Below are 14,066 nucleotides of genomic sequence, written 5' to 3'. Positions count from 1 at the left end.
AAAGTATAATTCATATAGATTAACGTTAGTGAGAAATAAGTATTACTGATGATAAGCATTTTAAGTTAGATCGTATTTTATAATTATGGTACAACCTTTTGTTTCCTTTCTTTCGGCTTCCTTTTCTTTGGAGATGGTGGACCATCTTTATCTTCAATACCTTTTTTCCTTTCTTTTCTAATTTGTTTTTGTCTCTGTTTTTCAGGACCCTCTTCATCTTCTGAACTGCTCTCTACTTTCTTGGTCTTAATTTTAGGAGCTTTCTTTGGTGGTTGCAAATTAATTCCGGCATCTGCTGTCCAGTCTGAATAATCACTGGAATAATCACTAGAAGTCAAATAAATTAATCAATACATACATATGCACTTACATGCAAGTTTAATATATATCACAAAAATTATTAGTTTCAAGATGATACTGAAAAACTACCTAGCCATACCAGGATGAAACAAGTGACTTCTGTCTTAGTTGGAATCAGAATGGATTCAGCATAAGCATTTTAGATGAAAAGCACTGAACTAATGTGCTACTTGCAATTTCATACAGAGCGATAAGGTATAACCGTAAGCATAAAATCAGATAGAACTAGAATATTCGTAATCAGAATTGCCTAAAAATAAAAGTTTAATTTGATGCTCTTAATTCATCAGATGCGCTAATTATTTATTAGTCCTACATTCTCAGGAAGGGAGTTTTGAATTTAGGACTGTCAAAAAGAAAACATTTACATTACATGTCAAGCTGTTTTTTAAACAAAGATGAATGTGAAAAACAGTCTAGTAATATAGCAGAGACCTTTTTCCCTCAAAGATGTGTGCAGGCCCCCCGTCTGACTAAACAACTGGAGACAAGATTTTGAGGAAAAGGAGCCACTAGCAAACTTCCATTAACCTTTGTGCAAGGTCCAAATGTTGCTATTAATAGGTAGTTTGTGGTGTTTCCACCAAAGTAAGGAAGTGTTGAATCCACTAGGAGAAACACTTCCTTACATAATCATGTAAAACAGCATTTCCATGTACACTCTATCTAGGAGAACATCTTTGAATTCAACTCATGCTCTGCTTGAGAAATCTACTGGCTAAATATATTTGGAATCAATGCTACTATTTCTTCTTTATGACAGTCCAGTACAGCTATATTTTCTCTGCTGTACAAAACTGATGTCTTACATTTTGTGGTTTAACATCTCCTCTGGTGATATATCTACAAGCTTTACAAATACATCACTCTTAACGCTTTTGAGAAAATGCTGGTTTCTTCATTCATTGAAACAGAAATTAGACCCAAAGTCAATATTGTTTCATATTTTTCTGGAAAGTTTTTAGACTGTACTATTTTTGAACATAATGAATGAAAATATATATCAACGCTAAATCCTAGAGATATTCAGGAGGTAGTTTAAGGGTGGCCCTCTCCTCCCTCACAGAAAGGCATTCCAGAGAACCCTCCCACCATCAAGGTGGATAGGAATGAGGCAGCTCCCACAGGGAAGAAGTGGCTGAAAGGTCCCTGTACTCATGCGGTCTTTTGTTTTTTACTGGATTCCCTCTTCTATAAAACTTTCTTAAACTCCTTCTTTTACTAAAAGTATTTACATGAATTGGGACAAATAACACATATCATTTAAGTTTCAACAGCATGGTTCCTTAAATTTAATCACTTACCTAGAACTACCGTCACTATGCCATGCTTTTCTTTCATCTTCTGATGTTCCGCCACTGGCAACAACCATTTCTCCTTCCTAAGAACAAGATAATATTCAGACATTTCTTCTGACATGCTAAAATTTGCTTCTTTAAAAGTAATAAAGTACTTCTAATTCTTCTAATAAAGCAGTAAATACTTCTAATTAAGAATCCAGTTATTCAGTGACTTTCATTCAGTTTTGATGCCACTCTGGGTGGCTCACAAAAAATTTAAAAACAACATAAAAACAACAAAATACAGTAAAGTAGACCAGAAGAACGTGCAAAAAAATAGCCACAAAACAACTTTCTTGAAAATTAAATAAATTCAAGCCAAACATTGGAAGGTGGCTATGTTAATCCCTAGCCACAGACTCACAAATAATTAGCTTATAGTTTGCTTCCAAATATAATTAATATAGAAAACCTGAAGTGGTTTGGGACCAGAATATCCGAAGGGCCACCTACTTTGATATAAATCCAAGGGTTCTGTTACAACACAAAATACATAAAACGCCCATTTCAGGAGAAGCACTCCCTGTTGAACTCCCTCTTTGAGTTCTTTGCTGTTTTTCGACCTGCAGCAGAGTGTTCCATAACACTGGCCTTTTTATACTGTATATGATTGCTCTCTTCTCTTTTACACTGTTTGGGATTTGCTTCTTTAGTTTTATGACTTGCTTACAGTATTTTTAGCCTAAATCACCATAACTGCCTGGCCAGTTATGTGATTAATAAATAAATCCCTGCTAAAGGAAGCAAGATTTCCCACTGCATGGTATAAAGTAAACAAAGTGCTCCAAACATTTGCTAAAAAGCTCTTCCTGAAAAAGTTAAAGTACCATTTAATATATGGAATCTATGGACAGACCTAGGAGCATTAGCTAACATTCAGGAAAACCACCCATCTTTACCTTTAAGGAAGGAAAGAAAAGTCAAGTAACCTCAGGAGTCTGAATGATTTTGCACGCAATCAAGCTAGGCCAGGGGTTCCTAAACTTTTTGCCATCACACCTCCCTTTAGTGTAATCTTAATGTATACACCTCCCCTAAAAATCCAAACACCAAAATGAACACAAATGAACAATGAAAACAATGCAATCAAACTTTATATTTTTATTTAATTTTTATCCCTTTATTATTTTTATAAATAACTCAGGGCAGTGAACATACCTAATACTCCTTCTTCCTCCTATTTTTACCACAGCAATAACCCTTTGAGGTGAGTTGGGCTGAGAGAGAGGGACTGGCCCAAGGTCACCCAGCCGGCTTTCATGCCTAAGGCAGGACTAGAACTCTCAGTCTCCTGGTTTCTAGCCTGTTGCCTTAACCACTAGACCAAACTGGCTCCTTTATTTTTAATGAAGACATAAAAAATAAAAATCTTCACACCTCTCCTGGACTCTGTCTGCATCTCCCCAAGGGAGGTACACCTCACAGTTTGGGAAACCGTGGTCTAGTGTATCAGAACTCCTCAATGCTCAGCCATGTCCAGTTCTGGATCCAGCTCATAACATTGTGTAAATGGTACAGAAATTTCATTTCTCATTCAAAACTTATATTTAGATATTACCTTATTTCACTGTGTAAGTCCAGTTCTCATCTTTACATAAATAACTACAGAATGTTAACTGCTAACTGTATGTCTCAACTACAGATAATCAGGTTTTTGCATGCAAAATAGCACTTTCTATGTAGAAAAGAACAGACCAAGCTTTGGGAAACCTTGAGAGTTACAGATGCACCACAACAGCATAAAGTAAACTTTAATGGATTAATGGGGGGAAGAGTTCCATTATAGACAAATTTATTAAATCTGAGTGTTATTTTTCAAGCCTGCCTATCCCTCTGAAGCAATACTCCTCTCACGTTGTTTCTGTAGTCCATTATTTATAGCACACAAAATCCACCAATGTTTTCCACTCTTGGGTTCAGAGAACAGGATGTCACAGGCAGCTGCTCTAATAGGACTAAGGCATGCAGATCACTGCAGCAAGTGGGGAAAGAGGTACTGTGTGCCTTTCCTAAAAAGCAAATGTACGATTGGTAAACCAGGGAGCAACTGTGTTTATTATCTAATATTTGGTTGCCAGATTTAACAACTGGGCTTCCTATCTGATACATTTGGGGTTGGAGTTTATGTATTACATTTGCGGCCCATTAATCCAAGGTTTAGGGACGCGGTGGCGCTGCGGGTTAAACCGCTGAGCTGTCGATCGGAAGGTCGGCGGTTCGAAACCGCGCGGCGGGGTGAGTTCCCGTTGTTAATCCCAGCTCCTGCTCACCTAGCAGTTCGAAAACATGCAAATGTGAGTAGATCAATAGGTACCGCTTCGGCGGGAAGGTAACGGCATTCCGAGTCGTCATGCTGGCCACATGACCCGGAAGTGTCTATGACAACGCCGGCTCCAAGGCTTAGAAACGGAGATGAGCACCGCCCCCTAGAGTCGGATTCAACTGGACTTTACGTCAAGGGAAACCTTTACCTTTACCTAATCCAAGGTTTGCTGTACCAAGGGTTTACTGTAATTTGAAACAAAATATAATATAATTCTTACATCTGAGGAACTGCTTCCATTTTCAATGTCTTCATTTGGCCTGACAGTTTCCTCCAAGGCATATCTGGTTCGATAGTTATGTTGGTTGGCCTGTTGTTTTTTTGAATCGCCAACATCTAATACATGATCATGTGAATGGTTCTGGAAACACACCAAATGGCTATTAATCACACTTTAAACGTATTCAGGACTATGAAAGATCTATGTGAAACACTACAGAGGCACTGCCCACCAGTGGAGATGAAAAGGTGTTAGATAAACTAAGTCTGCTCTCCCTTATACACTCTTAAATTAATATTGCAATCTGAAAGGCCACTGATTAGAATTCGCTGAACTCCCCCCAAATGACCAAAATGCAAGTATAAAATTAAACAAATAGTTGTGAAAACATATAACTTATAATGGAATGAATTCTTTGGACAATTAAAAAAAAACACCCTACTAGTACTAAAATTTTACAAATTTCTATTGTCCCAAATAGTTTATCCACTTTTTAAACTATAACTATGAATAAGAATGAAAATAATACTGCGGGTAATTGAAGGGTTTTCTCCAACCTGACAGCAAGGATGTTTAAAGCTTGAAGAGCTACTCAGGGCCTTGCAAACTTTTTCAGGCTGCAGAACTTGTTAGTTAAAAGAAAAGAAAATTCCTAAAACCTGTGCTCAAGCAGCAAAGTTCTAATGATAGCAAACTGGCTATATTCAAGTGAACTTTTATTCTTTTTGCCCTTAGTCTTTCATGGAACCCATCAAGTTCTTGTGGAACCTGAGATTTCTGTGGAACACAGTTTGAAAACTCCAACTTCCACTATCTGACTAAAGAGATGCAACCCTATCAACCAATAACATATGAAAAAGTTTTCACATAAAGCAAGAAGCAACCTCTTATTACAGGTAGTCCTCACTTAAGAACCATTCGTTCAGCAACTGTTCAAAGTTATGACGGTGCTGAATGAATGGTAGTTACAACTGGTCCCCAGAATTATGGCTGTTGCAATGCCCCCATGGTCATGTGATCAAAATATGGGCACTTGGCAACCAGCCCACATTTACAACTGCAGTGTGCGCTTCAACTCTCCCTACCGCCTATCTCCCCCCCCATCTCTGCCCTTTAGGCTGCCACCAGCACCACCGCCCTGCCTCCTCCACCAGCTCTGCCCTGCTGCCTCCTCCCTGGCCAGGCCCAGGGAGCTGCCTTCAGCAGATGAGGCTCTGCCACCATGCCATGCTTGCTGGGTGCATCCTGCGGCTGCGCCCTCGCCTAGTGCCTCAATCATGGGCCAGCAAGAGGAAGAAGATGACAGCAAAGGGCAGCTGGAGGTGGCAGAAGCAGAGCGCAGTGTGGCCAAAAGGGCAGAGATGGGGGGGGATAACAGGGCGGGAGGAGAGTAACAGGGCGGGAGGAGTTGAAGTGCAGGTGAGCACGGCAGGGCAGCAGAGACTCGTCTGCCAAAGGTAGCTCATTGGGCCTGGTTGGGGAGGAGGCAGAGGTATGGAGCTGGCAGTTCATACAGGGCAGGAGAAGTGTGAGGTCAAACACATCCAACTTGTTTGCTCTCAAGTTTATGATACTCTGCATTATTCACAAGAGCACACTGCTTACCTTGGGCAAAGGTGGTATCTTATTTTCTCTGGGAACATGACTTATAATATGCTTTCTCCTCTCTTCTGCTCTGTATGTTTTTATTTCTTCTTCTCCCTTTGCTGTTCGCCATTCTTCCTGTCTACTACAGGACAGAAATTCAAGCATTAAAGTTAACTTCAATGTTATCAGAATTACATGCACCATTCCAATTCTTGTGGTAGGAGCCACACATTTGCATCCTAATCTCTTTGAGAATATACAACTTAATAATAATAATTATGTCCGCATAAATCAAACAGCAACAAGGGCTGCTTCTAACAATTCTAAAATATCGTTATTTCTTGTAATCCACTCTAAATATGAAAAACTGTGTCTATTACTCCTAAGTAATGTATTTGTGTAATTCTACCTATAAAACTGAGCAGTGCAGAATACATTTTGGAGTCCTAAGCTATTACGTTTCCCAAAGTACCCTTCCTTTTAGCATAGAGATCTGACCTGTTAGAAATGATAATAACAAAAATGGAAGCATCTAATGGTATAACTAAACCAATATTAAAATTAATAATAAAACCACCACATCATATTAGCAATACTCTGGCAGAATCATTGACCAAGGTAACAAATAAACAATAAAATATTTTGTCAACATACTAATTACCAAATGTTCTCAGGAGCAGCTCCATCTTAAGTAACCCTTGGAACATTATAAAAGATTGGGGAACCCCTTGAGAGACAACAATGACTGACCATTAAGACTTCTACAACATCATCATGCTAGTCCAGGATAACAGTGTAACATCCCAAACCAAAAGATGATCTCCTCAAGTGGTTTCACGTAGATATTATAAAATAAGGGAGAAAGAATTGAACCCTATAGCACCCAACTGAAGAGTCACCAACTCAGCCTCTCCCCCTCTATAACCACTGACAGGAACTATCCACTAAGTAAGAAAAGAACACTGTAAAACAGTGTCTTTAATTCCCAGCGATCCAAAAGGACAGCATGGTTGATGGTATTAAAGGCCATTGAGAGATTCAGCAGACCAGAAGGAGTGCAGTACCCTAATTCAGGTCCCAACCAGTACAGCCAGTGGCGTTTCCATCCCAGGCCTAGGCTAGAACCCCGAGTGAAAGTGGTTCAGAAAATCTACTTCTTCTAAGGTAATGTGTAACTCAATTCCTACCACCTTCTCAATAACTTTTCCCATAAAGGGAACACTGGATACTGAAAGATAGTTGTGAAATATGGCTGGATCCTGGGAGGGCCTTTTAAGGAAGTGATGTACCACTCTCAAGTCCAATGGTATCACCGCCTCCTTCAAAGAGGCATTGCCATTCTCCCACAACCATCTACCAACCATCAGGAAAAGCAGCCATCTTTAACCTTAAGAAAGGACAGAAAAGTCAAGTAACCTCAAGAGTATGAAGAATGCTATGTAAAATGGTCACAATAGCCAGGCATGAAATCTACTTGCTGATTTCTCCCTAAAAAGAAGTTAGCAACCCTGAAAGTGGCTACTTCAGAAGCCAGCTGATATAATAAAGTAAAAGTACAAATGCACCACTTCCCTTACTACCTCAGTGCAAGCCTGATCTTCAGCTCATACCCACGCTCACTCAAATTCACTGTTCGTGTTTCTCCATCAGCACTCCAGGCATTGCTTCTCCTGGAGTTCCATAATAAACCAAGGAGCTAACCAAGATCAGCAAATAGAAAGAGGGCATTCAGGAACAATCACATCAAGGCCACAGGTCACTTCCTGTGGCTAACCAGGCAAACAATAAACTGCCTACTAAATGGCTGGGAAATTTCCCAAGTGCCTATCAGAATCCATGTAGATCAGGGTTTCTCAACCAGGGTTCTGTGAAAGGTCACTAGGGGCTCCCTGGGAGATCATGATTTATTTAAAAAATTATTTCAAATTTGGGCAACTTCGCATTAAAGAGGTAAGTTTTATTATTTATTTTTAGTTTAAGAACACTGTTAGTGCATATATACAGGCCTACCCATGAAATGAATACAATAATTCTGTAACTTCTGGCCTATATCTGAGCCTGAATGTGTGGGGTTCCTTGAGGCCTGAAATATATTTCAAGGGTTCCTCCAGGGTCAAAAGGTTGAGAAAGGCTGATCTAGATTCATCTGGCATCTGGGGTGAATGAACCAAATTAGTCCCTTTGCCCTGCAGAGATCTCATCTAAAATGACCTGACTACAAGTAACAGATAGATGATAATGCCTGTATTATATCCATATCTCTGCATAACTGCCCCAAGTCAAAAGCAAGGTCTAATGTATAACTTTATTTAATAAATTTATAGGTTGCCCATCTCATATACTTGAGTCTAGGCGGCTAACAATTAAAAAAGTAAAAAACAATAAAACAACCAGAATTTTAAAAATGTATAAATACTTGAATGTGTTGGGCCTAATTATTACCTGACATAATACCATGTCACCATGGAGGCCAGGAAATTCTGAGCAGATTCTGACTGGGCAACATTACCCCCTTGTCCAACCAAGTTTTAATAATACAAACCAGATCCACCTGATCATGAGATCATAAGTGATCATACTCTTAGTGCAGATGGACCTGACATTTACCATCAAAACCTTAAGGTCATATATTACGTAAAACAAGTATTTCAGAAATCTTTCATAATTCTTTTTTCTCTGATAATCTTAAGATTATCAACTTCTAGTCAGAAATGCCAACACATGTAGAGGGCATGATATTGGGGATGGCTGATTTCCATGGGTCAATTTCCTGTCAGAACTTTAAACAAAGGAAGAGATAAGGCTAAGGAGAAATTTATTTAAAAAAAAGAGCACAGATAAGTTAAAAGCTGATAGAAAATACAATCAGGAAAAGAAAAGAAAAGCAGTTACAAGAAAAGAGTCAAATACCCAAGATCTATTCTGGACAAATAATGAAGGAGTCCAAGGGTAAAAATAAAAATATAGACCATGTGATTCTTGCCTTCTTGAGCACCAAGGGTTATTAACTTATTCCTGGAAGTATTCTCATACCAAACTGAAAGAAAAATGTACCTGCAGCAATTGCTCTTAATTTAATATATTTCTTATCACTTGCTCTATGAATCTAAACACAAAGGATACTGTGAAATCTAGCATTAATTTTGTGCTTAACAGAATATTTATCAAGACTAAATTTAAGCCCACAGAGAAGAAATCAAGTGCACAGATTTTTGTCTCTAGGATTGGTGTTGCTTGAAGGGCTTCAGTGATGGAGTCTTCAGCATTATGAGTGGACTGGAAAAAAAATTTGCCCGAAACAGTGAAGAGCTGTGCTGTACCACTGGACTCATTAAATATAAAGCATAACTTGAGATCCTAATGCAATCATACAAATATAACACCATCAGATTTATATATACCTGGATACTCCTGCTGACAGTTCAGGCACCACAACCCTTCGACTCCATGCTACCAGGTCCCGTTCAGTTGCTATTTCACTTCTTGGGGCGTTGCTATGCATCTGTCGAACTCCTTCAATCTGTCCACTGCGTCTTAATCCCACATTTGGTGGTGAATGCACTTCTGAGGTAGAATTCAATGAGCCTAAATAATAAAGAACGAAACAGAAATGAATGTTTTTAAACAAGGTATTAAGTAAATAAGAGGAAATTTAAACCTGTTATTAATTACATAGGTCTAAAGTTTTTGTGAGCAAAGGGCTTAATTAACATACACATATTTTACTATTGCAAAATGATTTAAATGCCATTATTACTAGGCTCAAGTACTCTGCTTCCATGATAAAATCATGTCACCCTATTAGATCAGAGTTTTTCACCCTTGACAACTTTAAGATGTGTGGACTTCAACTCCCAGAATTCCCCAAACAGCATGAATTCTGGGAGTTGAAGTCTAACCATCTTAAAGTTGCCAAAGTTGAAAAACACTGTATTAGATTATTCAAGTTAATAAAATGAAGAATTTTTTTACCTCTGCCAATTCTATTTGTATTACTGTTTCCAGCCTCTCCAGACCGGCGCTGATCTTGTTCTTGCTGAAGTCTCTGAATCATGCTATCCAAAGGACTAACTTGTTGGCTCAAAACTTGGTTCAGTCCTGTGAAAAGTAGAATTTGGATCTAAAATACATTTAAAGTGCATGAAGTCCATTAGAGTGCATGAAGTCCAAACTGTGTTTAACTGATAAATACATTTATTTGCAACCATAGCTTTTAGCAGAATTCATGTAAAATTACAACAATCCATATCAGTTCAATTCATCCCCCCTAAACTTAACAGCACTGTCTGTCAATATCTGCATTTGTATCTTCCTTGAGGCCATTGCAAACAATGCAACTTGTTTTGTTACACGTTCATCTACATCAGTCAGCAGAAAAGAGATTTTTTTCTTCTATGCTGGACTGATACAGTTGGGTTAACAAAGACATAATAAACCTAGCTCTGGATTCCAGATATAATTTGCAATGTAATCTGTAATGGATCAGATCTTCCACATGTGAATTATCACAAATGAATAAACGATGTGTAATTGGTAATCCTTTGTATCTTCCATCCAAATAGGCTGTGGGCACTGTCTGAAACTGAAGTTCTGTGAAAGCTTATCTCAAGGAGTGGGATGTAAGAGTCTGTACATAAAATGACACTCCTTTTCCATCTTTAAGAGATCAGTACCACTTGGCCAACTTAAGCTTGTATGCATGCTCTTTATCTATTTAAAAAATAATTAGTTCCTTAATAATGTATGGTAATTTATGTCATTCAACAGGCCCTGATTTAGTGATAATTGTGGGAATAGTTTTAGACACAAATTCACCCATCCACTACAACTGTGTTCATCCCTTCATATGGTAAAATGTTAATGGATCAAGTATTTGTTATTTACACACTTATGCTTGGAGCAAATGAACACAGGTTCCCAAATAATTTCCTCTTTAATACTGCTAATGAATATTTAATTAAATCAATTGTGTTAGTTTTCTCTTTCATAAAAACTGTGGAAGAGATTATGAACGAGAAACTGCCATTTTATCAGTAACCCATTTAAAAATGTAAAATAGGCTGGAAAATAGATCAAATTTTATCACTTACTGATCTTCAGATGATTAACTGGATGGACAAGCAAATCTCACCTGTGATACCATACCTCTTATTTCTTTTCCTTTTTTTTTTGGAAAGGAAAAATAAAAAGGATGCAGGAGTAAACTCAGAAGTAAGAATATAGTATTTGTTGTATTATATTCTTATGTCCTTGGATTTGCAGATGGTAAGAATGCTAAAATGCCCCTCTCAAAAATCCTGGAAAACTATAAGGTACCATACAATGTTAGAAATTGTACATACCTGAGGAAGTTACCCCCATCTGAGGAATAAGCTGTTCCTCTCTACAGTTTTCACGTCCTGGAACTAATCTCTGAAATCTTGATGGATGAGGGTTACCATCAACATCAACCAAAAATGGAGGTGGCATGAGATGTGGTGCCTGTTGTGTCTGTTCATCCAATACAAAATTATTGGCATCACGAATGAGAGGCCGATAGTCACTGTGAAAGAACATCTGATCTGCTATCTGTAAATAAAGGTTTTTTTAGAATTATAGGCTGTATATAATTGAAAAAAAGCTTCACAAAGTATAATTCTGAATCAACATTAAAATAGTTACATATTGCTAAAGTGACTTTTTCTAGATAACCTTTTGTAAAAATTAAATCTAGATGAGATTTAAGAATTAAATGAAAACAGATTGCCATCAGTTCAAAAAACTTATTTCTAGCAAGAAAAATATGGCCGATTGATACAAGTGATGTAATAGTTTTAGTAACAAGTAACATTATACCTAATAGTGCAGATGAATTGTAATTACTTATAATTTTTCAGTTTTCAACGTAATTACAGGAAGGACTAGCACCCTAAAAATGTTTTTGTAGTTCAGAGTTGGCATACTTAAATGGCAAAACTCAAAAGTTCTTTTTTTAAAAAATTTTGGTCAGTGCTACTACAGATGCATTAGTTATCTGCTAGGAAATTAGGTGGAATAACTAATAAAAGAAACCCAAGCTCCTCTATGCCCTGTTTTCCTAAGTTACAGAATTTTTGAGCAAAATTGAGTTTTTGAATTATTTTTGTTTTTACTTTTAGAGATTCAGCCCATTCCAAATTAACTAGTCATTAAAAAACACTTAATAAAATAGAGTTTCCAAGATATGGGGAAAATGACATTTCATATATAAGGATAGTGTGATTTTGGATAACAAAGGTTAAAAAATGAGTATAATTAAACAGTTGGACATTTTTTAAATCCCCTATGTGTATAACTCACTTAGATAACTATTTTTCTTCATAAACTGAGGGCAGAAGAGATCCTGATTAGAATTTGATTCTTGATTCTTTTTTGAAGTTGTGAGGATTTTGTAGTTGGGGATTTATTTATTTATGTATTTCTGCCCCTTTAGAGGAAGTGAGGATCCAGAGTCTCAGTCAGACTAGAGCTCAGTTACTAGAGGATGTTTGGATTTAGAACTGGAACCGGATTCTTCCAATCATCTTATTGGATGGAGAAGATAGATCAGTTTGTGAGAAAAAAATTTTTTAAAATTTTTGAAACTGTCCTGAAATATCGTTAATAATTCCTTTCTTTATATTTTGAACATACTAACTTTGCAGAAGAAAGGCAATTTCAGGAGAAGTTGTCACTTGATCCAATAACATCCTGATTTTGCTCTGAATCAGGGTATTTTTTAAAGCAACATCAGAGATGGAAAAATATATTTATTTTTGCATCATCTGGTGACTATTATAATTTAATTTTTTTACATGACATGAACTGCTTTTTCAATATTCTGACATTTTGGTAAGCTTGAGAAATGAAAGTCTCTGAATTTAGATTAACCAAAGTATCATCCATATCAGATAAGCAGTCAGATCTCTGTTCACAGCAAAAGTGAGGATTAATGACTTGCTACAAAACACCTAAGATCCTCTATATTTTGTTTCAAATTAGAATTATGAACTTATGACAAGTTTCTCTTGAAACAATAAAACAGTTTGTTTTATGGGGACTCTAATACATTTTGCTTTCTTGTCAAAAGACTCCTGAAGCAGCTTTTTCATATTGGAGCAACTGGACGGGTGTGCAGTGAGAAGGATTTTATTTTCAAAAGGTGAAATACACAAGAACAGGTAAAAAAGGAAGAGTAACAAAGTATTTGAGAAAAGGAGAAAAAAAAAGAGATAGGAGGGACCAAGTAACAGGAATGTTCCTAAACTCTGCACCAAAGTACAGAAAGTATATTCAGTAGGAATTAAAAGAAGAGCAGAAGATGAAAGAACTTTGGTTACACCATTCCTGTGCTTGGAGAGATTGGAGACAAAATAACGATTTTCTCTTTTCTATACTTAAGAGCCTTTGAGTGGCCCGATCAATGGAACACAGAGAAGAATGCTTGTAAACACTTGGGCAGGGTGAAAAATGCCTGAATTTAGGGCTCTACCAACAGCAGTTACAGATGAAATCAAAACAGTTGAGTTCTCATAGTTCATTTGACATGATGGAACAGAATCCTGAATAGTTTTAACCTAAAATTGGGACAGGCAATCTGTGCACTTCCAGATATTTTGGACTACAACTTACCAAATCCCTAGACTTCAGCCAAGATGGCTGGGATTAATTAGAATTTTACTCCCAAACATCTGAAAGCCATTAGATTGCCCACCTCCAGCCTAGGACATAGCATCTCTCTAAAACCAATGACTAAGCATTCCTTTAACAGTACAGTATATCTAATATTTATTCGTCAACATTATATAACAAAGAACTTTGAGGTGTCATTGAACATCAGAAGCATTTTTCTAAGCTATTCATTATAAGAAAAAAACACTAAGATTTAATTTGAATGAAATGGAGTAGAATTTGAATATAACTTTCAGTCACACTGGAAATCTGTATGGTCATTTGGTTAAAAGTAGTTTATGCAAAAATTACGAATTAAGCAGTTTTCTGTACAATACCTTATCATATTTGCTACTGGAACCAAATCCAAATATTAAAAGGTGTCCATGAGAGTCTGTACATGCAAAATGCTGGCCATCAGGAGAGCACTTGCAGTCAAACACAGCCCCATGTCCTTGTCCTTCAATCTGAAATAAAGCAGCACACAAATTAGTACTAAATACTAGAAATCTATCCCATTTTCAAAATGTGACATGACCTATTGAAAAGAAGCATCCTATTAGATAGA

General features: G+C 37.1%; 1 protein-coding gene across 3 annotated transcripts in view; it reads right to left on the bottom strand.

Annotated features, from left to right (window-relative positions):
* PHIP (pleckstrin homology domain interacting protein) overlaps positions 1 to 14,066 on the bottom strand; it is a 104,745-nt gene that overhangs the window by 44,074 nt on the left and 46,605 nt on the right. For 2 of the 3 annotated variants that reach the window (XM_063312816.1, XM_063312832.1), the window contains exons 16-23: positions 13,837 to 13,965; positions 11,173 to 11,398; positions 9,803 to 9,928; positions 9,232 to 9,415; positions 5,849 to 5,972; positions 4,244 to 4,384; positions 1,665 to 1,741; positions 96 to 327 (exon numbers count right to left, since the gene is read on the bottom strand). In XM_063312816.1, the coding sequence (XP_063168886.1) occupies positions 96 to 327; positions 1,665 to 1,741; positions 4,244 to 4,384; positions 5,849 to 5,972; positions 9,232 to 9,415; positions 9,803 to 9,928; positions 11,173 to 11,398; positions 13,837 to 13,965 (1,239 nt within the window). The remainder of the gene's footprint in view (positions 1 to 95; positions 328 to 1,664; positions 1,742 to 4,243; positions 4,385 to 5,848; positions 5,973 to 9,231; positions 9,416 to 9,802; positions 9,929 to 11,172; positions 11,399 to 13,836; positions 13,966 to 14,066) is intronic. The other variant, XM_063312824.1, reaches the window with a different exon arrangement.

This window comes from Candoia aspera, chromosome 1 (assembly GCF_035149785.1).
Source record: "Candoia aspera isolate rCanAsp1 chromosome 1, rCanAsp1.hap2, whole genome shotgun sequence".
NCBI lineage: Eukaryota > Metazoa > Chordata > Lepidosauria > Squamata > Boidae > Candoia > Candoia aspera.
Note: the sequence above shows the minus strand (reverse complement) of the source record. Positions and strands in the feature narration are given on the sequence as shown.